This window comes from Eptesicus fuscus, chromosome 3 (assembly GCF_027574615.1).
Source record: "Eptesicus fuscus isolate TK198812 chromosome 3, DD_ASM_mEF_20220401, whole genome shotgun sequence".
In the NCBI taxonomy this organism is placed as follows: Eukaryota; Metazoa; Chordata; class Mammalia; order Chiroptera; family Vespertilionidae; genus Eptesicus; species Eptesicus fuscus.
The window spans coordinates 111,834,657-111,858,696 of NC_072475.1; the positions used below are offsets into that span (position 1 = coordinate 111,834,657).

A 24,040-nucleotide genomic window follows, 5' to 3' on the forward strand; every position below is an offset into this window, starting at 1 on the left:
ATCTCTTTTTGCAGATGAGATGATCTTGTATACAAAAATCCTAAGAAATGCACACAAACACACATAGATAGCACTAATAAATAAGTTCATCAATGTAGTAGGATACAAGATCAATATACAAAAATCCTCTGCTTTTTTCTATGTGCTAGCAATTTGAACAAGCCCAAAGAAAGTAATAGTATAATTCTACCTATAATAACATTAAAAACGGAATAAAATCCTTAGGAGATTTGTATACTGAAAATAAACTATTGGCCCTTGCTGGTTTAGCTCATTGGATAGAGCGTCAGCCTGCAGACTGAAGGGTCCTGGGTTCGAGTCTGGTCAAGGGCCTGTGCCCAAGTTGCAGGTTCAATCCCCAGTAGGGGTTGTGCAGGAGGCAGCCAATCAATGATTCTCTCATCATTGATTCTATCTCTCCCTTTTCCTCCCTCTCTGAAATCAATAAAAATATATTTTTAAAAAACTATTGTTGAAAAAAATTAAAAAGACAAATGGAAGATATCCCATATAGATTTGAAAAGTAAATATTAAATGGCAACTCTCCCAACTCTCCCTAAATTGATCTGCAGTTTCAACACAATTCTTAAACAATTTCCCAGTAGGCTTTTTTTTTTTTTTTTAAAGAAATTGGCAAGCTAATCTTCAAGTACATATGGAAATAAAAAGCACTCAGAGTAACCCTTGATGGGGAAAAACAAATTTGGAAGACTGACCTCCCAATTTCCAAACTTACTACAAAGCTACCAAAGTTAAGACCATATAGTACTGGCATAATGATTGCCATGTAGACCAACAGGATAGAATTGAAAGTCCAGAAACAAATCCAAACATCTCTGACCAACTGATTTTTGACAAAGGTGCCAAAACAATTCCTTGTGACAAATTTCTTTTCAACAAGTAGTACTGGGATAACTGAATATCAACACACAAAAGAATGGATTTGAACCCCTATATCACACTATACTGGTATACAAAGAAAGAACCTAAAAATGGATAAAAGACATACATGCAAGAGTGTGATAAGTATAAAACTTTCAGTATAAAATACAGGTATAAGTATTCATAACCTATGACTAAGCAGTGATTTCTTATATATGAGACCTAAAGCATAGTCAACCAAAGAAAAATAAATTGAACTTCATAAAAATAAAAAACTTGTGTGTCAAAGAATACTATTAAAGAGAAAAGGCAGTTAACAGAATGAGAAAATACTTATAAATCATCAGGCAAGAGATTTTTATGCTAAATATGTAAACAGTACTTACAATGCAACAACAAAAAAATAAGAAATTCAGTTTTAAAGTGGGCTAAGAAAGGATTTGAGTAGACATTTTTCCAAAGGAGTTACACAGATGTCCAGTAAGTACATATAATGGTTCTCATCATCATTAGTCATCAGGAAAATAACAATAGGAGCCCGCTGGCATGGCTCAGTGGTTGAGCATTGACCCCTGCACCAAAAGGTCACCTATTCAATTCCCAGTCGGCACATGCCCAGGTTGCAGGCTCAATCCCCAATAGAGGGCATGCAGGAGGCAACCAATCGATGTTCCTCTCTCCTCGATGTTTCTCTCTCCCTCTATCTTCCTCTCTCTCTAAAATCAATAAAAACAGATTTTTAAAGAAAACACAATAGATACCACTTCACACTCAGTAAAATAACTAAAATAAGATATAATAAGTATTAGTGAGGATGTGGAGAAATTAGAACCCTTGTACACTTCTGATGGGAGGGTGAAGCCACTTTCAAAAATAGTTTGACAATTCCTCAAAAAGTTGAACATATAGTTACCATTCGCCTACTGTAATATACTAGTATATATCTACACCTGTACTTGTACACCAATGTTCACTGCAGTGTTACTTAAAATAATAGCCAGAAAGTAGAAACAATCCAAATGTCCATCAAATGATTAATGGATATATAAAATGCGATATATCCATGCAGTGAAATATTACTTGCCTATAAAAAAGTAAAACAAAAAGAATCTTTTAAAAAGGGATGATCTACAAAGTGGTTTGAAGGAAACTTTTGGGGTCCTGGAAACATTCTGTATCTTGATTTTGGAGGCAATTGCCTGACTGCGTAAGTTTGTGAAAATTCATTGACTGTACACCAAAAAAGGACTTTTACTATATGTAAATTATCCTATCTAATAATAGACAAATATGCAAACTGACCATACCTCCGACACACTCACAAGCCACGCCCACAAGCCACACCCATCATCCAATCAGAGCGAGTATGCAAATTAACCCAAACCAAGATGGCTACAGCCACAGAGAGCAAGGTTTCCTAGGTAACAGAGGAAGCCAAGCTTTCTGCCAGCCTTTGCAGGCCTAAGCCTCCACTCAAGCTACAAAGTTTCAATTATAGAAGGTAAACAAATTCAAACAAATGGCGGCAGAATGGAGCTTGAGAGAGCAGGCCAGGGTTGCCACCAGCAACAGGGGAAGCAAAGCTTTCCACACACCCTGGCCGGACCCACCCGCTTAAGGCAACAAAGTTTCAATTATAACCCCAACACAAATGGCTGCCGGCCTTGGAGGGAGCCCCAGGCTTGGCTCTGCTCCAGGCTACAAAGTTTCAATTGTAGAAGGAAAATAAATTCCAGATACCAAGGCCTCCACTTGGGTTGCCAGGGGTCGTGGCCAGCCTGCAAACCACCACAGGCCCCTCACTCAGGCCGCCCCACGCCCCAAGGGAACCCCACCCTGATCAGAGACACCCTTCAGGGCAAACCAGTTGGCCCCCACCCCTGTACCAGGCCTCTATCCTATCTAATAAAAGAGTACTATGCAGATTGACCATCACTGCAACACACAATATAGCTGCCCCCATGTGGTCAAAGATCCTGCCCCCAGGTGGACACAAGATGGCCACCACAAGATAGCCAGCAGGAGAGGGCAGTTGGGAGGCACCCGGCCTGCAAGGGAGGGCAGTTGGAGGTGATCATCCCTGCAGGAGAGGGCAGTTAGGGGTAACCAGGCCAGCAGAGGAGGGAAGTTGGGGGCAAACAGGCTGGCAGCAGAGTGGTTAGGGGGTGATCAGGCTGGCAGGCAGAAGCGGTTAGGGGCAATCAGGAAGGCAGGCAGGCAAGCAATTGGGAGCCAGCAGTCCTGGATTGTGAGTGGGATGTCTGACTGCCCGTTTAGGCCCGATCCCAGGGATCAGGCCTAAACGGGCAGTCGGACATCCCTTGAGGGGTCCCATATTGGAGAGGATACAGGCTGGGCTGAGGGACAACCCCCCTCCGTGCACGAATTTCGTGCACCGGGCCTCTAGTTTCTCAGTAAAGAAAAAAAGAGCATTACAGTAAATCCAAAATTAATTGAATATCAAAAAGAGTAAGGTAAAAAGAATGCTACAACATGGGTACTAAGTGAAAGAAACCAGTCACAAAGGCTAGATATATGATTTCATTTATATGAAATATCTAGATTAGGCAAGTCTGTAGAGACAGTTGTTTCCAGGAACTGAGGGGGGGACGAGGGGATGGAGAAGACTGCTAATAGGAATGGGTGGTGAAGCCTTTCTGGAATTAGCTAGCAGTCATTACAAGTACTCCTTTAAAGTAGACCTTACTATCCTTGTGAGGTTTAACAGCAATTTACAGTGCTAATTATGTGCTAGTCTTGTGGTAATCCCACTACAGCCTAATGAAATAGGTATATGATTTCTTCAAGGGAGGAACAAACCTAATGCATAGAGAGTTTAACATGTTACTTCTTGTTTCAGCCTTATTTCTACACCTCTGAAATAGGAACAATCCTATATAATAAAACCCTAATATGCAATTCGACCGAACAGCAGAAAGACCTGTTGCTATGACGTGCACTGACCACCAGGGGGCAGACGCTAAACACAGAGCTGCCCCCTGGTGGTCAGTGCGCTCCCACAGGGACAGAGCCACTCAGCCAGAAGCTAGGCTTACAGCTGGTGAGCGCAGCGGTGGTGATGAGAGTCTCTCCCACCACCTCCACTGCATGTGGGCGGTAAGGAGCGAGGGGTACTGGACTGCGAGAGGGCGCAGGCTGGGCTGAAGGACACCCTCCCTTCCCCTCCACCCCCACTGCCAATGCATGAATTTCATGCACCAGGCGCCTATATCATAAAATTTAAGAGGACTGCTAGTAAATACATTGATATGCAATACCGTTAGAACAGTGTTGGTACAATAGTACATACTGGGAAGTTAGAGCATCTTGTTATTTCTAAGTGGATGTTATGTGATCCATAACATCTTCATGTAAAAAGCCATGCTAACTTCCAATATATTGCAGTGTTAATGGTATGTGATACTTTCCTTTGGTTTTTAACACAGGGCCCCCTGGAGCACCTGTTCGTCTGCCTGCAGGCTACCCAGGAGGCTTGCCTGTGGGATATTATAATCCACGGCAGCCCAGTGCCTTCCCGTTCTGCCAGCCAACTAGTAGTGCCTATCCTGTCCAGTACCAGCCTGGCAACTATCCAGTGCCAAATCAGTCTGCTCCAATGATATGGATGCCAGGGCCAACTCCTACGCCAGACTGCCCTCCTGGTCTGGAATACTTAACCCAGGTACTCAACCAAATCCAATTTATATTTTCTAATGAAGTATGACTGGGGATTCAGTAAGACACAAAAGGCTAAATTTGAGTGGGTGAAGTAACAGGCTAGTGATGACAGATATCTAATTTGTGAGACTAAGAGTGAGGTACTAATTTTAGAAATGTGAAGGAGGTCAGAGAGGGTAAGTGTGTTTTTGGTGGGGTGAGTATGGTTTTTCTAAAGGATATATGTTGAATTTTAAGACATTCATGATGCCCTGTCAAAGTCAGTTTAAAATATAGGAAATGAATATAAGAAAAACTAACAAAGACCCTAATCGGGATGTCATTTGCAAAGAAGTAGAGTTAACATGAAGAAAAGCAACATACTGGTAAAAAAAGAACAACACAGTAGACAGTGAATGAGTTACTGAGTGCCTTAGCCCATTACCTTTTCTCACCACCCATAGCTTTCATCATCCATGCCTCTTCCGCCAAAAAAAATGCAATGTAAATAAAAATAGGGGACCTCCCGAAGACATGGCTTCAGGCCAGATTCCAAAGAACCACTCCTCATAGCACAGGGACTCTCTAATTACCACTTATGTAGACGTTCTGGAGCTACCAGGATGTCCAGATCAGGAAAGGTTGCTGTACTAAATGTTATGTTTCAAAACCCATGTCAAAAACTAAAAAGGATTGCTTAATGAAAATAAGATGAAGCTAGTTTTGGAAGTCCCTTAGAAACAACTGAGTCATGTTTTACTTTCAGAAAAAGGAAGTATTGAAATGCATTACAAGTAAGGAAATTGCCTGTTCAATACTTGTCTTCCCATATAGTCATCCAAACACTCCTTTAAGTTGATATGTTTTCTTTTCAATGTTATATAATGAGAAAGACCTTGATAATCTTCTGCATTGAAACCATGGCTACAATGTAATATATTGATTCTTGAAAGTCAATAGAGTTGGATCAGGAAAATTTGAATTTTACATGAGCCAAAATTTTTATTATATTGTTGTTTTGGCAAAATAATGATAAAATGCAAAGCCAGTCATTCAGGTAAAGTGGTAGATTAAACTACCTTTATATTATTTTAGAAGCTTATAAAATGTGTATAAGATACTCAATTTTGGGAAGTCTTTTATTATACAAGATAATTAACTCAAATTGTCCTTGGAAATCAGAGATCTGGAGTCATTTCTCTTTTGAAAATGTATAGCTTCAATATTGTTCACTTAAATATATATAAAAATAAAACAAAACAGTTTCTCCAGCCTAAGTGCCCATCAACAGACGAGTGGATTAGAAAACTGTGGTACATCTACACAATGGAATACTACGCTGCTGTAAAAAAGAAGGAATTCTTACCATTTGCAAGAATTGGATGGAACTGGAGAGCATTATGCTAAGCAAAATAAGCCATTCAGAGAAAGATAAATATCACATGATCTCACTCATTTGTGGAATATAATGAACAACATAAACTGATGAACAAAAATGGAACCAGAGACACAGAAGCATCGAACAGACTGTCCAATCTATGAGGGAAGGCGGGGGGGTGAGTGGGTAAGAGATCAACCAAAGGACTTGTATGCATGCATATGAGCATAACCAAGGGACACAGACACTAGGGGGGTGAGGGCATGTGCTGGGGGGTGGGGAGTGGCCGGGGAGAGGTCAATGGGGGAAAAAAGGAGACTCATATAATACTTTAAACAAGAAAGAATTTAAATAAAAAAAAAACACTTTTTCTTCTATTACTCTGACTAACGTTACATTGACATATTTCATGAATTCTGTTTTTCCTTTCAGGAATATTTTGAGTAAAAAGAAACAAAACAGGTTTGGAGCCAGACAAACCTGGATTTTAATTCTAGCTCTGCTCCCCCCTTATTCTACAACCTTGAATAGGTTTGTAATGTGCCTAATATTTTTGGCACACAGAGCCCACCCAACAGATGACAGCTGTGTGGATTTATTAGTTAAAATACCTTGTATATGAGCAGAAGACATAGAGTCCTTCATCTTCTTGTTTGTTTGTTTGTTTGGTTGGTTGTTTGTTTTATTTATTTATTTTTTTGTATTTGTGTTTGTCCCATCATCTTCTTTATCCTACCCTTTCTGCCATCTTATATGCAGATCACGTGAATCTTTATCAGGACTATCAAGATTGTAGCATTTAAAGTAGCAGGATTATGTTATTTCTAGAGTATTGGCGTAGCCCATGACTCCACCAGTTTGTTAGAGAGCTGTTTCTTAACAGCCATACTACCTTATTGGGCAAACTTCTTCCACATTAATAGATGTCATGTCCTTAGAAAATTTTGTTCAACAGTAGATGCTTTTATCATACAGTGAATATTTTTACTTAATACTAGAATTTAACTTTCTAGGTGTTTTTTGTTTGTTTGTTTGTTTGTTTTTTACACAGAGAGGAAGGGAGAGGAATAGAGAGTTAGAAACATGGATGAGAGAGAAATGTTGATCAGCTGCCTCCTGCACACCCCCTACTGGCGATGTGCCCGCAACCAAGGTACATGCCCTTGACCGGAATTGAACCTGGGACCTTTCAGTCTGCAGGCTGATGCTCTATCCACTGAGCCAAACCATTAGGGCAACTTTTTAGATTTTTAAAGGGGCCATCACCTGCCTTAGTGGACACTTTTGATATTTTTAAAACATGTTTAAATCCCTCACCTGATTTTGTTTTCATGCAAGAAAAGTTTTGAATGAAGGAAGGATTATGTTCTCTCTCTGCCAGTGGTTCCCAACGTGGGGCACATGCCCCACAGGGGAGCAATTTGATTTTTAAGTGGGACAATTTGAGAATGAATTAACAGTGATTTTTTTGCATTTATGGTTCTAGGGGACTCATATACAGTATATAAATATATATTGTGACATTTATGCATTTCAGTTCTCATATGTTTTGAAACTTTATTTGGTATTTTTTCATATCACTTCATATTATTAATTTTTTAACAATTTCTTAGTGACTTCTTCCTTAATACTTCAGCTGTCCTTTCCTTTTATTTTTCTCTTTCATGGATGCCATGGTCTTTGGAAGCTTGTTTAAACCAAGTTAATGGCCTTTTAGGCTTCCTCCACATGAATAGGAGCTCACTTTTTGAATAATAAGAATTATATTTCACAGGGGGTGCATCAGGATTTTAGAGATGCTTATGTGGGGCATAGCTAACAAAAGGTTGGGAACCACTGCTCTATACCCTCCTATAAACAATCACTACAAAACATTAATGTCAAGTTATAATCTTAAATTTTAGTAATCACATTTGTGTATTTTTCATTAGTTAATGTATTCAACAAATATTTGGTGAAATGTAGCATTTCAGGCAGTGTTCTGGACTCAGGGATTTGGAATGGTCTAATGATCTATATCATCTACAATTGTATAGATACAATCAGTCTGTCCTCAAGGAGTTTTTTCTCTTCTGCTAGCATGTTCTCAAGTATAACTGAGAATGGGCCCATTTAACTGTCTCTCTTTAGAGTGATTCCTAAATGAAATTAGACATTTATTTAATTGCATTCCCAACCTCCCTTTTGAAGAGATCCCATCCCAGAAAGTTTCTTCTTCTTTGCCCTCATCCTGTCCATTCACGTGCTTCCTGTCCTCTCAGACCCTCCCAGAATTAAAGTGTGCACCTAGGGAAGTCTTAGTGTTTAATAGCTCAAGTAAGTGGAAATCAGTATGTTAATCTCTCAAAAGTACCTGGGAAATGTTATAAAATTGGACACTCCTGTGTGGAGCGGAATCCACCCTGGCTGATTCACTCTTCCTAAGCCACTGAGAAAATGTCTTTCTCTATGGCTGGTCCTTGTCCAAAGATCCTGAAGTTCCTGCACACCTCTAGTCAGAGTGGTATGCTAGAGAGACCACTGAGTAGGAACTGAGCTAGGGACAACCTGTATCAGCTCAGCTGCTTCTAATGCTATTACTGTGGTGGGAGGTGGTTTTCTGATATTTTAGACAAGTGTACCAGTCTTTTACAGTAGAACTGGAGAAAAGTGTTTTTCCTATCTCCATAGCTCTAGTAACCACCTGGTTAAGTGTACATAAGCTGATTCCACTTGATCAAAATGTTTTTTATTCCATTCTATTTCAAAAATATATTTTGGTATCAATTGCTCTATTTTAATACCTATCTCATCAGTTTAATTTCTAATGCTGATTTGATTTAATTCTGTTACTTCTAGCTCTCCTAATTGCTTTTTTTATCTCAACAGTTGGACAACATACATGTTCTTCAGCATTTTGAACCTCTGGAAAGTATGTATAATTAATTCAGTAGTGATTGGCAGTATTTGAACCAGGTGGAAATGCCCATTATCCAATGTCTATTTCCTTATTTATATTGACCACTTTTTAGTGACTCAAAGAGAAAAGGATATCATCTTCTCAGGAAAGTAATGAAAGTATTGGATAATTTTATATGTTTATAGATCATATGTAAGTTTTAGACTTTGCAAAGATTTACATTTTATCTGGACAACTGCCCTTGTTAACTTCTCCATGTTAACTTCTCATGGCTGAGAAAAAGGAGCCAGAATCTAAATTAGTCAGTCAGTGGCATCATAGTTAGCTAATCAGTGTCAGAGCTGCAAATCTGCTAAGTTCTAACCCAGTGTCTTATTCACTTATATGGTTGTTAATTATTTTCTGAATTCAAGTACTCTAGGAATATTGTTTCAATCTTTGCTCATGTGGAAAAGGTTTAAAAATCATTTTACACTGAACTTCTTAAAATAAATGTTTCAAATTTTAAAATTACTTAAATACTTATAAGTTATATAAATTATTTTAACATTCTAATCAATTATACATATTTTACCTGAAATTTTATCAAAGCTATTCTGCTTTAGCCCCTAAAAGGACTTATATTTTATTAAAGTATAGTTGACATGTAATATTATATTAGTTTCAGTTGTACAACATAGTGATTCAACATTTATATTTCTTATAATGTGATCACCAGAATAAATCTAGTTATCTTCTGTCACCATACAAAGTTATTAGGATATTATTGACTATTTCCTATACTGTATGTTACATCCCTATAACTTTTTTTGTTTTTAATAATTGGAGGTTTATATCTCTTATTCTCCTTTTTGAGACCCACTTTAACTACTTCTAATGTAAGACAGTTTCCTCATTTTATTTTTCAGTGATAACACGTTTTGAAACTAATAATAAATATGATATTAAAAACAACCTGGACCAGATGGTGTACATTGTAACTGAAGACACAGACGACTTTACCAGGAATGCTTACCGGACACTAAGGCCCTTTGTCCTCCGAGTCACTGACTCTATGGGCCGAGAAATCATGACAATGAAGAGACCCTTCAGATGCACCTGCTGTTGCTTGTGTTGTCCCTCCACCAGGCAAGAGGTTAGAGAATGGAAGTCTAGTCCATTGTTTCTTTCTGATCCAGCTGTTCACACATGGCTGTGCTCTTTCCAAAACTGCCCCGGGGTGGGGGGTGGTTTTCCACTGGCCCTGCCAGTCAGAATGCAGCAGTACAGTGAGAAGGGAGGAAGCCACATTGTCTCACCTCAGGCAAATAACAAAGGGCTTTTTCTGTGGGTTTATGCTCTTTAATGCTAATGGGTGGGTCAAGCAAAATTATTTATTCTATGAGTTGTGTCTACTGAATTAGTTTACCTATCACCTAAAACAGGAGTCACACATTTACCTAAATGTTTCCAGATAAGGTATGCTAAATGAAAACATATCTACTAGTCCTATATAATAAAGATGTAATATGCAAATGGTCGTTACGCCATGAAGCGTAACAACCGACTGTATAACAACCAGATCACGGAACGGCAGGAGGGTGGGGCAGCGAGCTACAAGTGGGTGGCGGAGAGCTACAGGAGGGAGCAGCGCAGCAAGCTATAAGGTAGTGGGGTGGTGGGGTGGCAGAGGGAGCTACAGGAGGGCGGGACAGCAGGCGGAGAGCTACAGGAGGGCAGCAGCGAGCTACTAGTTAAAAGCGAGCCATGGAGAGCTACAGGAGGGGGCAGGGCAGCAAGCTGTGAGAGGGAGCGTGGGAGCTACAGGAGGGCGGGGCAGCGGGCAGAGAGCTACTGGAGGGTGGCAGCGAGCTACTGGCAAGCTACTGGAGCACGGATTCGTGTGCAGGGCTACTAGTATATGTAAGCAAGCATTACAACCAAGTGACCGGAATGACCAGTCGACCAGTCGCTATGGCATGCACTGACCACCAGGGGACAGACGCTCAATGCAGGAGCTGCCCCCTGGTGGTCAGTGCGCTCCCACAGCCAACCGCCCATGGCCCCTCCCCCAGCCCGGCCAACCTCCCACAGCTCTTTCCCCAGGCCAGCTGGCCAACCTCCCGTGGCCCCCCTCCCCGCCCTCCAGCTGGCTGGCCAACTTCCCACAGTCCCTCCAGCTGGCCAACCTCCTGTGGTCCCTCCCCACAGCTGGCCAGCCCCCCCCCAATAGACCTTGATCGCCGGCCAGGCCAAGGGACCCCACCCATGCATGAATTCATGCACCGGGCCTCTAGTACTTTTAGAATTGGAAGCGCCTTTAGATACTTTTACTCTACCCATCACAGCCTGCACCTGCTGATGTGCCTGCTAATGGTGTTGCACATGGTGGACGGTGGTGCTGGAACTGAAAAGCAGATGTTCTGAGTTAGTTTGGTTACTGTTCTACAACCTATTTAGTTTAGGAAAGTTGTTTGCTACAGGGAAATGAAAGCAGTTTTAGAGAGAGGGCCAAGAGAATTTGAATTTCAGATATGCCACCTACTTAAATTTGGACAATTTAACGTCTTTGAGCCTTAGTGTTGTACACTGGGCAGAACAATAGCCCCTTGATTACTGGGTTATTTAAATGATAAGTACAGCATTTACTATAGTACTTGACATACAACCCTTTCTGTGCTTTGATTTATTCACCTTTAAAATGGAGCTATTAATAGCACCAATCTCTTGTCCTGACCAGTTTGGCTCAGTGGATAGAGCATCAGCCTGCAGACTGAAGGGTCCCAGGTTCGATTCCAGTCAAGGGCATGTACCTTGGTTGCAGGCACATCCCCAGTAGGGGGTGTGCAGGAGGCAGCTGAATCGATATTTCTCTCTCATCGATGTTTCTAACTCTCTATCTTTCTCCCTCTTCCTTCCTCTCTGTAAAAAAATCAATAAAATATATTTTAAAAAATAGCACCTATCTCATGGGATGATTGTTTTGTGGATTAAGTAGTAAGTAAACATCATTTTCTTAGCACAGTGCCTAACAATTATTATAGTGCTCAACGGATATTAGATATTGTTGTCAGATATCTTACTTTTTTTTTTTTTTATCATTTCTGTCATGTTTGTTTGTGTGTGTTTTTATATTTGAGTTGAATTTCCATCTCCTATCCTTGATGCTTTTGTTTATTAAGCATTGTTGTTTTTTTCTGTGTATGTATTTATGAGTTGGGCTTTGTAAATCAAAGCCTATAGGGGCAGCCTTTCAAGAGAATAGTTACCCAGGATACAGTAAAACAAATCGGTATTACAGCCTTAGTCCAGTGTATGGAATTTTTGTCCCACAGCATTATCTAGATTTTTTTCTGATTTCTCCAGTTTGACATGTGCGTGTGTGTGTGTTTTATCAGCTATGTAGATTCCTGTATCCACCACCACAATTCAAATACGAAAGTTTTATTACCATAAAAAACTCTTTATAACCACACCTACCTCCCTCTCTTCTCTTCATCCCTAACCCTAGCAACCACTAATCTGTTCTCCATCTATATAACTGTTGTTGTGGAGCGAACGTGAGTAAACGACCACTGGAGTTCAGACCAAATTAAAATTTAGGGAGCCTTTAATAGCCGGCCGGTGTCTGCTCTCTCTCCACACAGCGAGTCCAGAGAGCAGCCCCGACCCTTTGTGAAGGAAAGTTTTTAAACACATTCACTACATCCTGTTTTGCAGAGCAAACAATTTAAAACAAAGCAGTTTTTCTTAAGTAATGTCAGCATGTTATTTACAGGGTCCTGGCACCTGGTGGAGTAAGTAACTGCATCCCATTCTTAGGAAAGTGATCTATCTTGTAAGGCTTACTGGCATCCTGTTCTCATGGGCTATTTTGTGAGTTGCAGCTGGGATTTATGGCCAAGTCGACTAAGAGGAAGCATGCTCAAAAATTCCCACTCTCTAACATTCCCCACTGATTTTATGTACACAAGTCAAATCATTGACTCTTTTGGGTCATTGTTGGCAAGGGAGTTATATTGACCTATGAGGACTATAAGCTTGATAGAATTAATTCTCTGCTGAATAAAGTCAGTGGACCTGTTTATAAGATAAGGGCCCGGAACGAGGGCCAGTACTAATCTTTAGAGGGTCCGAAAAGTCCTGGACTCTCTATTTTGCCTGGGCTGTCTTAAGTCAGGTGTGATGAAGCCACGTAGGGATCCCGTCAACCTTGACTGCTGTGGGGGTGGTCCTTTCCATGTAGGAGTCAGTCCTTGTGGGGCAAATTTCTTACCCAAACAGAGTCACCAGGGTGGAAGGATAGACCAGATCAGAAGTTGTTATACATGCTTCTGGACTGCTCTCTGTAAAGCCTGTAAGAACTTGAGTAAAGATTGGTTATGGATTTCAGCTTTTCTAGATTGGGTTTCTGTGTAAGCTGGTGAGGTGGGTAGGTCAGGGTTTGGAAGAGTCACTAGAATCTGTAGAGGCCCCACTGGTTTTAGGGCAGCCTCTCGGGCTGCTTCATCTCCAGCCTCTTTCCCTCTTGCTTCTGGGGAGTCCCCTTGTCTCACATAGGTAGATATGGAAAGACTTAATTACATCTGGTAGTGCTAGTTGGCCCATCGTCCTTGCTCTGCTCATATCTGCTTAACTGCCTAATATATTACCTCAAGGATCCTGGCTCTGAATTCTTTTAGGTAAATTTGACATTGAATTTTTTCTGTAGTTGCTTCGTGCTGAGGAGGGGCGGAGTTTTCTCTCAGAGCCAAGAGATGCTTGCTGTCTGTCAGAGGGACAATGAGGCCTGGGCACAGAAGGCTTGTGATCTGGCAGAGACAAACTGTAACAAATGGTCTGGTGGAAGGGAAAGGAAACCCTTCAGTTTTAATAACTTCTATTGAAATAGAATTTTTCTCCTCATAATTACCCCCATGTTTATCAAAATAGCCAAATCAAGACTAATTTATCTATTGTATTTAATTTGGCCTGATTGTTTGCATAAACATAACAAGAATGGTAACTGACTACCTTTGCCGGAATTTCATGATTGAATCTTAATATGCCCCATAGGGCCAGGAAACCAAGCCATCCAGCTGCCATCAGGCCTGCCTGTAGTATCTGCTGAGTTTGGTGAATCCCTCACCTGCAGTGACTCTACCTGGGCCTATGCCCTAGGCTTCAAGGCCCATCTCAGTAGCCCTCCTACTCATCACGGCTCAGAGTGCGTGGGGGTCCCGCAGGGATGCAGAGGCGCCCTTATTGCTCCCCTTCTATTCTGACCAACCGCCAGTGATGGTAGGGCATGGGCCTGACGCTACAGCACCAGGTATTTTCAGGGCTGCCAAGCAGGATACCAGGCTTTCTCCATGGCACTCTTATTGGCTTCAAGTCTTCAGAGTTCAGGCAGGGCTCTTTAAAACATGATACTCCAGTCAAAGTTTCTGCTTAATAAAACCACTATTGGAAACCGGTCTTATTGAATTTATGCAAAGAAATGTATTGCCATGATTTATTTATTAAGTACTAGAGGCCGGTGCACGAAATTCGTGCACGGTGTGTGTGTGTGTGTGTGTGTGTGTGTGTGTGTCCCTCAGCCCAGCCTGCATCCTCTCCAACCTGGGACTCCTTGAGGGATGTCCGACTGCCTGTTTAGGCCACTGGGATTGGGCCTAAATGGGCAGTCGGACATCCCTCTCACAATCCGGGACTGCTGGCTCCCAACTGCTCGCCTGCCTGCCTGCCTGATTACCCCTAACTGCTTCTGCCTGCCAGCCTGATCACCCCCTAACCACTCCCCTGCCAGCCTTATCGACGCCTTACTGCTCCCCTGCCAGCCCGATTTCCCCTAACTGTCCTCCCCTGCTGGCCTGGTAGCCCCTAACTGTCCTCCCCTGCAGGCCTGGTCGCCCCCAACTGCCCTCTCCTGTTGGCCCAGTCACCCCTAGCTTCCCTCCCTTGCCAGCCTGGTCGCCCCAAACTGTCTTCCCTTGCCAGCCTTGTAGCCCCTAACTGCCCTCTCCTGCAGGCCTGGTCCCCCCCCCCCAACTGCCCTCCCCATCAGGCTTGGTCCCCTCCAACTGTCCTCCCCTGCAGGCCTGGGTCCCCCCCAACTGTCTTCCCTTGCAGGCCTGGTTGCCCCGAACTGCCCTCCTTTGCCGGCCCGGTCACCCCTATCTGCCCTCCCCTGTAGGCTTGATTGCCCCCAACTGCCCTCCCTTGCAGGCCTGGTCCCTCCCAACTTCCCTCCCCTGCTGGCCTAATCGCCCACAACTGCCCTCCCCTGCCAGCCATCTTGTGTCCCCATGGGGCAGCCATCTTGTGTGTTGGAGTGATGGTCAATTTGCATATTACTCTTTTATTAGATAGGGTTTCCAAATTTCGGGGGAATTTTATAAGGAGAAAAATATACTTACCTGCTTTCAGATCTTCTGATTTTCCTTGTCAGTCCTTTCTATGGATTCTTCTGAGTAATATAACTGTCTTCAAATGACAAGGAGAAATTAAAAATGTGTCTATATTCAAGTAGACAATTATAGCTGTCCTTGTAGTAGGGTTCCCCCTACTTGACTTGTCCTTAAAATTTCATATGGTCTCGGGGAGGGGTGACATGCCCTCTGAGAAAGGACTAAGGGAGCTTTATTGCTATACAGGCTCTCTCATGTCACAGGACCTCACGGGGTCTGTAATTCCTGTAACAAAGGGCTGGTACTCCCCACTTCCCTCTGTTCCACACAGGCCTTCCCCAGTTTCCTAAAGTTAAGGTTTGTGCCACATCTGACATGGGCATGGTCACACAGGCCTGCAAGACAGTATACAGGCTGCTAACTGTCTTTTAATAGAGACTAAAACCAGATGGGTATTTTCCTTGCCCATTTGGGCACCTGCCCTTTTGGCAACTGCATTCAAATCTGTAAGGTTAATGCAATATTATTAACACAATGAAGTATAATATTGGCACTGTGGCCACCTTAGGGAGCCAAATCTTCTGCTACCATATATGACACATGGTAGGGCTATACAAATATCTTAGGGAGGTGACTAAGGTCTATTCTTGACCTTCCCACACAAAGTAAAATTGTCCTTGTCTTTCTGGAGTCATGTCCATGAAGACGCAGGCATCATCTAAGTCTATTATACAGTTTTCTGCAGGCTACTGTCAGGGCTGTGCAAGGTGGCCAGTTCTTCTTTCTAGCGACAAACACAGCCTGTCTGATTTCCCTAAATTTATTCTGGCATGGGAGAAAGTTGTTCTGCTGTAAACAGGCAGCTTAACCCCTACATAACTGGGCTTGGACATCTGTCTAGAAAGCTGTAATTTATAAGTTTAACATATGGCCTTAGGTCCTTCCAACCCAAAAAGGTCTCTGCCATCCCTCAGTCAGACTCCTCATCTCTTGGAGAATCTCAAAGTCCTGAAGGCTCCCTGGTCCAGGGAGAGTGCCTTTCCTTTGCTCTTTGACTTTTTTAGCTGCCAATCCAAAACAGCCAGAGTTGCAGTTAGAAACAGGGTCTCTGAAGTGGCTTGGATATTAGGCCCCTTGTCTTCCCACCAGTCCCCTTTGTGGCAGAGCAGGAACAAGGCCTCTCCCAAGAGAGTGCACTGGAAGGGGATCTCAGCCCCTCCTCTTCCAGCAGCAGCAGGTACTGAACCCTTTCAGGACATTTGCAAACAGGGAGCTTTCACTAGCTCTGTCTGCTGCTTTCACAGATCCCGGGCCTGCTGCTCTATTCCTGGGGCTGCAGGAAGGCCAATAGCAGTCACTGGCTTCTGGTTTAACTGCTGCAGCCAACAAGCCAAAGGCCTAAGTCTTGTATTGTTTGTTGTAAAACACTCATTACTCACTGGGCAGCAGCCGGGGTAGTTCTAGTGCCAGGTAAACGTCTGCTGTCCCCCGTTTTTCTCGCTGCTCCTGCTTCTTCCAGGGCCACTGTAAGCAGCTCGAGCATCCAGCCCTCCTCACCCCCTTCTTTCACCTGGCTCTGGGGGTTTGAGTCTACCTAACACCCAGTTTTAAATCACCAGGGCGCCTGCGGACTTCAGCTCCGTTTTTCCTCCGCTTGGCTCCTGGGAGCCTAGTTGGGTTTTTTTAGAAACCTCAATCCTGCCGAAGCCGGTTTGGCTCAGTGGATAGAGCGTCGGCCTGCGGACTCAAGGGTCCCAGGTTCGATTCCGGTCAAGGGCATGTACCTTGGTTGCGGGCACATCCCTAGTGGGGGGTGTGCAAGAGGCAGCTGGTCGATGTTTCTCTCTCATCAATGTTTCTAACTCTCTATCCCTCTCCTTTCCTCTCTGTAAAAAAAAGAAACCTCAATCCTTTAATGATTATTAAAAGTGAACAGTTAGCATTTTTAGATTAATTTTTATGAACACATTTAAAATGTACTTTTTCGAGAAAATATAACTAGACCGTCAGTGATAAAACCAAGAGTAAGTAAAAATATTTCTTTTTGAGAGACAGAGATTTTTAAAACTTAAACTAGTTGTCAGCCTTAAAGATATTATATCTTAAAGTTCCTTTGCTGAATATTCCACCTCTGCCCAAGAAGTAATAAAACGGGGCAGAAGATCCACTGTGTTTTGCAAAAAACCTTGGGTCTAGCATAGTTCAGATAAGTAAGAAACCAAGCATGCCAGCAGAGCGGGTTGTAACCTATCTCTCCCTGCTCTTCCCACCGATGCCCACCCCACCCCCCCTTTTCTGCATTAACCATTTACTCTGTCCTTAGCAGGGGGAATAAGGCAAGTGGTCTGAGATCCTGTATAACCAGGCTTTTTACATTTAAGGATACTTTTTTCTTTCTGTAACCTTTGTTTTCCCTTATAGATTTAGACTCCTAGAGGATCTTAAATCCTCCTCCTTACTACTCTTGATTTCTCCAACCACCCAAAAGAGATAAGAAAGCCATAAATAAAAGTTCTTTGCTCTTTGAAATGTCACAAATTTATACCTTCAAATTAACCCTAGGACTTTAAAAATTCAATTTAATGCAGCAAATTCACAAATCAGAGCAAACTGAAACCCTTACTTAAACAAACATAGACAGAAATTTTTATAAGCTAAGTGGGCTGATTCCCTCTCTGACGGAGATCAAAAGACTCTGAGAAAAAGGTGTCTCAGCAGCTGCTAAAGACTTTTGCATTCTGTCATAGCAGGTCCGCCCTATCTTTAAACAAATTAAACAGTAGAAAGAGATAACAAATACTCTCATGTGTATAGCCAGACAGCACAAAGTAGCTTTCACTTCACACAGACTCTCACACTTACATTTATACATCAGACAGTCTGAGTTTTTGACCTAGGGGAGGTGATCAAGCTCCCCCTTCCACTCACTGGGATATGGGAAAGTTGGCCATTCTTGCTCACAAAATTTCTGTAAATCAAAAGCATTAACGGAGGCTCTGTAATCATCTGCTCGCTGCTTGAATTCCTGAAAAATTTTCAAAAAACGTTGTAGGGGAGTACAGACAGAACATGAAGCAGACTGACTCATTCTAATGATATAGACAATTAGACCACAATAACACAGAATAACAAAGACAGTGACAACCAAACAGGATCTCCGGGCACTGTCGTGCACCGGGATCTGGTCTCGGAAGTAGCGCTGCGTCCAGCCTTCCAGAGACCCCAGATGGGCACCCACAGAACCAGAAGTAAGTTTCTTACCGTTAAGAACCAGATCCAGGCGGCTCCGATCAGAGTCAATCAGGAAATTTAGCAGGAGGGGTCTCCGACCTCTACCAGTCCCGGGGCTGAGGAACGTCTCTCAGAGATTTCCCCCTAGGTCGGAGAGTCCGGGGACCCCAGTGGGCTCCGGTCACAGGACCAGGCAAAGGCTGGTTATCTCGCGGGGGCCTCCAAATGTTATGGTGCAAACGCGAGTAAATGACCACTGGAGTCCAGACCAAATTAAAATTTAGGGAGCCTTTAATAGCCGGCCGGTGTGTGCTCTCCATGCCGCGAGTCCAGAGAGCAGCCCTGACCCTTTGTGAAGGACAGTTTTTAAACACATTCACTACATCCTGTTTTGCAGAGCAAACAATTTGAAACAATTTAAAACAAAGCAGTTTTTCTTAAGTAATGTCAGCATGTTATTTACAGGGTCCTGGCACCTGGTGGAGTAAGTAACTGCATCCCGTTCTTAGGAAAGTTGACAGTGATCTATCTTGTAAGGCTTACTGACATCCTGTTCTCAAGAAAACTGACAATGATCTATCCTGTAAGGCTTACTGGATGCTGTTCTCATGGGCTATTTTGTGAGTTGCAGCTGGGATTTATGGCCAAGTCGACTAGGAGGAAGCATGCTCAAAAATTCCCACTCTCTAACACTGTCACTTCAAGAATATCATAGAAATAGATTCATACACTATGGAACCTTTTAGGACTGGCTTTTTTCAACATAATTTACCTTTAGGTTCATACAAGTTGTGACATGTATTAATAGTTCATTCCTTTTTATGGTTGAATGATATGGATTCTTATGAAACTAATTTATTTGTATACAATTTTTTTTTATCTCAAGACTAAACTTATATGAGAGCTCGCTCTCAGGAAGCTATCAAATTTATATGTTTGTATATGTGTGTGATTTTATATATATGGACAATAATATCTTAATTTGACAATTCATGAAGGTGTGTAGTCTTGCCCTATGATGAGATGCAGGGGACATAAAAGTCTTAGGAAAGTATATATAACACCAGGAAAATCATCAGAACTTTTCCTTTGGTCTTTTAACAGATAATTTAATTTTGTGAATCTTGATATTATTAAATATGGATATCTTAGTTCTTCCCAAAGGAATACTGTAAAGATAATTAGCTGGAAGAGAGTATTGGACAACATTTAAAACTCTTTTTAAAGTGTTTTTATATACCCATACCACATGCTGTTGCTTTCCCAACATACAGTGTTCAGAATGCTTCTTTTCTGGTTTGTTTTCTTCTATAGTTGTTATGTCTGACATGTAAATCTAAGAAGTCGGTTTGTTACTGTTTCTGTGTATTTTGCCGTGAGATGTGAGACACCTGGATAAAACACATGGTCTTTGTCAAAGCACAGAAAGCAGCATGAGCATTAGCACGTTTATGCAGGTCCCCTTGTCCGCGGGGTTGACTCGGAGCAGCCCAGAGAGATGCTACGTGTACAGCTGAGGACACCGAGCTTGGAGACCTGGCCATTACACAGTTAGTAACTTCGTCTCAGAGGGAACCATGACCCCATTTCTCAAGGCTCTTCATTGAAATACAAGCCTAAGAAATAGCCAGGTAAAGTGGAAGACAGTTTCGGAGTAACAATTCCCCAGTCCTCAAATGGATTAAGGATACATCTGGGTTTTGTGTATGTGTATTTATCCTATCTAATAAAAGAGTAATATGCAAATTAACCATCACTTCGCTATACTCATAAAGCCACGCCCACAAGCCAATCAGGAGCGAGTATGCAAATAAACCCAACCAAGATGGCTACAGCCACAGAGTGCAGGAGGAAGGCTTGGGTTTCCCAAGCAATGGAGGAAGCCAAGCTTTCCGCCTGCCCTTGCCAGCCTAGGTCTCTTACTCAAGGCTACAAAGTTTCAATTATAGAAGGTAAACAAATCCAAAGAGAAATGGCGGCAGCCACGGAGCTGGAAAGAGCAGGAGGCTAGGGTTGCCTCCGGGTAATGGAGGAAGCCAAGCTTTCCGCACACCCTGGCCAGCCCAGGCCTCTGCTTAAGGCTACAAAGTTTCAATTATAGAAGATACATAAACCCCAACAGAAATGCCTGCTGCCACGGAGCAAGCAGAAGGCTTGGCTCCACTCCAGGCTACAAAGTTTCAATTGTAGAAGGTAAATAATTCCAGATACCAGGGCCTCCTCTTGGGTCGCCAGGGGGCGTGGCTGGCCTGCAAACCACCACAGGCCCCTTGCTCAGGCCGCCCCATGCCCCAAGGGAACCCCCACCCTGATCTGGGACATCCTTCAGGGCAAACCAGCTGGCCCCCAGCCGTGCACCAGGCCTCTATCCTATTTAATAAAAGAGTAATATGCAGATTGACCATCACTCCAACGCATAAGATTGCTGCCCCCATGTGGTCAAAGATCCTGCCCCCATGTGGACACAAGATGGCCAGCAGGGGAGGGCAATTGGGAGGGACCAGGCCGGCAGAGGAGGGAAGTTGAGGGTGACCGGGCATGCAGGGAAGGGCAGATGAGGGGGACCCAGGCCTGCAGTGGAGAGCAGTTGGGGGGACCAGGCCTGCAGGGGAGGGCAGTTAGGGGTGACAAGGCCTGCAGGGGAGGGCAGTTAGGGGTGACAAGGCCTGCAGGGGAGGGCAGTTAGGGTGACCAGGCCTGCAGGGGACTGCAGTTAGGGGAAAACAGGCTGGCAGGGGAGCAGTTAGGCATCAATCAGGCTGGCAGGGGAGTGGTTAGGGGGTGATCAGGCTGGTGGGCAGAAGCGATTAGGGGCAATCAGGAAGGCAGGCAGGCGAGCAGTTGGGAACCAGTAGTCCTGGATTGTCTGACTGCCCGTTTAGGCCCGATCCCAGTGGCAGTCAGACATCCCTTGAGGGGAGAGGGTGCAGGCTGGGCTGAGGGATACCCCCTACCCTCGTGCACAAATTTCATGCACTAGGCCTCTAGTACTTATATAACATCCTCCTCTCTGTCATGCTTCACTTGCAGCTAGAGGTGCAGTGTCCTCCTGGCATCACCATTGGCTTTGTTATGGACCACTGGAACCTGTGCCGGGCGGTGTACAGCATCCAAAATGAGAAGAAAGAAAATGTGCTGAGCATCCGTGGGCCATGCTCAACCTATGGCTGTGGCTCAGATTCTGTGTTTGAGGTAAACAAATATAAAAATAACATTTCTTCAATTTTTTCTGCATGTGCTAACAGATTTAAGAATGATTTGGTTTAGATAATTTTTCATGTGAATCAGTAAATTAGTATGAGGAATTAACTGGTTGACATTATGTGATTTTCAAATTACTGTTAATGGATTGCTTAATGTTTTCTAAAATGTAAGATTTTTTAAAAATTATTTTAGTGTTTTGTAAAGATAAGAGAAATAATTAAAACATTAATCCTGAGAGTAAGTAGCCTGACATAAGTCTATTTTATTCTTGGTTGTATTTAATTCACTGTTTTTTACCAAAGATTTCCGGGATCAGAAAATATGTCCTGAGGAATGAAAGTGCCCACCTTCTCACAGACCCTGTGGCCCCCGAGGCTATGCACGTTGCTTATTTGCAGAATAGAAGTCTGTGTCCTCAGGAAACAGGACAATGCTGATAACATAAATAAAACTCATAGCTATAACATTTTCTCAGGAAAAAGAAAAATCCTTTTATTTTTCCTTTTATCTCTATGGATACAAAATGGTTGCTTATAATCCTATGAATCTGACAAAGGAGTTGCCTAGAAATATTTCCTGAGCTTCTTGGAATTCTTTCTGAATGCCTTGTAATTCAGCAAGGCTCATCATCTAAAATTGCTCTTTCTAGTATTGCCCATGATACCCACTACACTCACCTTAGTTCTCAGTTTATCTTACCATGTCATCAAGCATTGCTTATTTTTTAAAAGACCATGTGGAGAAATAGTAAATATAGATCAGCCAGAATTCAGGGTCAGGAAGTGTGGGATCATTCTGATCACCGAAAGTCAGTGTCTGACTGTTTTCCCTCTGGCAACTGCCAGTGTTCCCCTTATAGAAGCTGAAGTCCTTTGGGATCCTGGCATTATTTAAGAAGATTGATTTGTTTGGCACACATAAGTTTAAGTGATTGTATGGAGTTTGTGAAGTGCACAGAACCATGCCTCATGTTTCCCTAGACTAGAAGAAATTCCCTTCTAATCCCTAATTCCCACCCTTTGCTATATGGAGAAGAACTTCAAAATCAGTTCAAGTCATACCTCCCTAATAACTCGTTTGAGGACGAAGAAAGAGCACTGGCCTGAGAAGTGTAAGATATACAGTATTAGTTACCATAAAGTCTAATTCTTATCTTCCTAGGTCAGAGCCATCGATGGTGTCTCCAACGTCGGCAGCGTTATTAGGAAGTGGAATGGTTTAATGTCAGCCATGGGCCAGGCTGACCACTTTGACATTCACTTCCCAGTAGACCTGGACGTGAAGATGAAAGCTATGATTTTCGGAGCTTGCTTCCTCATTGTAAGCCTTTTGCTTTTGAGTTACCTTCAGAGAATTATTCTTTCTGATAAGAAGCAGTATAGTAGAAAGGCAGTAGCTTTGAAACTAGACCAAGTTCTGTCTCTACCACTTACTAGTTACATGTTTTGTAAAGTGTCTAGCACTTGCAAGCCTCAGTCTCCTCGTCTATCAAATAGAGATAAAAATACTTATATTTTCAAGGTTATAAATGTTAACTACCATATGAATAAAGGGGCAAGAGAGTGCTTGGCAGGTATTAGGCATCCAATGGGATCATCATTGCATGTTATTGATTATTTTTACTACTTAAAAAAGCCTATCTGCCCTAGCTGGTTTGGCTCAGTGGATAGAGTGTCAGCCTGGGGACTAAAGGGTCCCAGGTTCAATTCTGGTCAAGGGCACATGCCCAGGTTGCAGGCTCGATCCCTAGTGTGGGGTGTGCAGGAGGCAGCTAATCAGTGATTCTCTCTCATCATTGGTATTTCTATCTCTCTCCCTCTCCCTTCCTCACTGAAATCAATATATATATCCTAGAGGCCCGATGCATGAAATTCGTGCAAGAGTAGGCCTTCCTTCCCCCGGCTGCCAGCGCCGGCTTCCCTCTGGCACCCGGGACCCGGGCTCCCCTCGCAGCCCCAACTTCGTCCGGCAGGTCGTCCGGAAGGATGCTTTTATTATTATAAACTAGAGGCCCGGTGCATGAAATTCGTGCAGGGAGGGGGGTTGTCCCTCAGCCCAGCCTGTACCCTCTCCAATATGGGACCCCTTGAGGGATTTCCGACTGCCTGGGCAGCCGGACATCCCTCTCACAATCCAGGACTGCTGGCTCCCAACTGCTTGCCTGCCTGCCTTCCTGATTGCACCCTAAACCACTCTGTTGCCAGCCTGTTTGCCCCCAACTTCCCTCCTCTGCCAGCCTGGTCACCCCTAACTGCCCTCTCCTGCAGGGTTGATCACTTCCAACTGCCCTCACTTGCAGGCTTGGTCCCTCTCAACTGCCCTCCCTTGCAGGCTTGGTCCCTCTCAACTGCCCTCCCTTGCAGGCCAGGTGCCTCCCAACTGCCCTCTCCTGCTGGCCATCTTGTGGTGGCCACTTGTGTC

At 43.2% G+C, this 24,040-nt stretch overlaps 1 protein-coding gene across 1 annotated transcript in view; it reads left to right on the forward strand.

Annotated features, from left to right (window-relative positions):
- The window catches only part of PLSCR4 (phospholipid scramblase 4), a 53,118-nt gene that overhangs the window by 25,933 nt on the left and 3,145 nt on the right, over positions 1 to 24,040 (forward strand). The window contains exons 4-8 of the mRNA XM_054714120.1: positions 4,329 to 4,564; positions 8,786 to 8,828; positions 9,725 to 9,951; positions 21,446 to 21,607; positions 22,781 to 22,939. Coding sequence (XP_054570095.1) covers positions 4,329 to 4,564; positions 8,786 to 8,828; positions 9,725 to 9,951; positions 21,446 to 21,607; positions 22,781 to 22,939 — 827 coding nt within the window. The remainder of the gene's footprint in view (positions 1 to 4,328; positions 4,565 to 8,785; positions 8,829 to 9,724; positions 9,952 to 21,445; positions 21,608 to 22,780; positions 22,940 to 24,040) is intronic.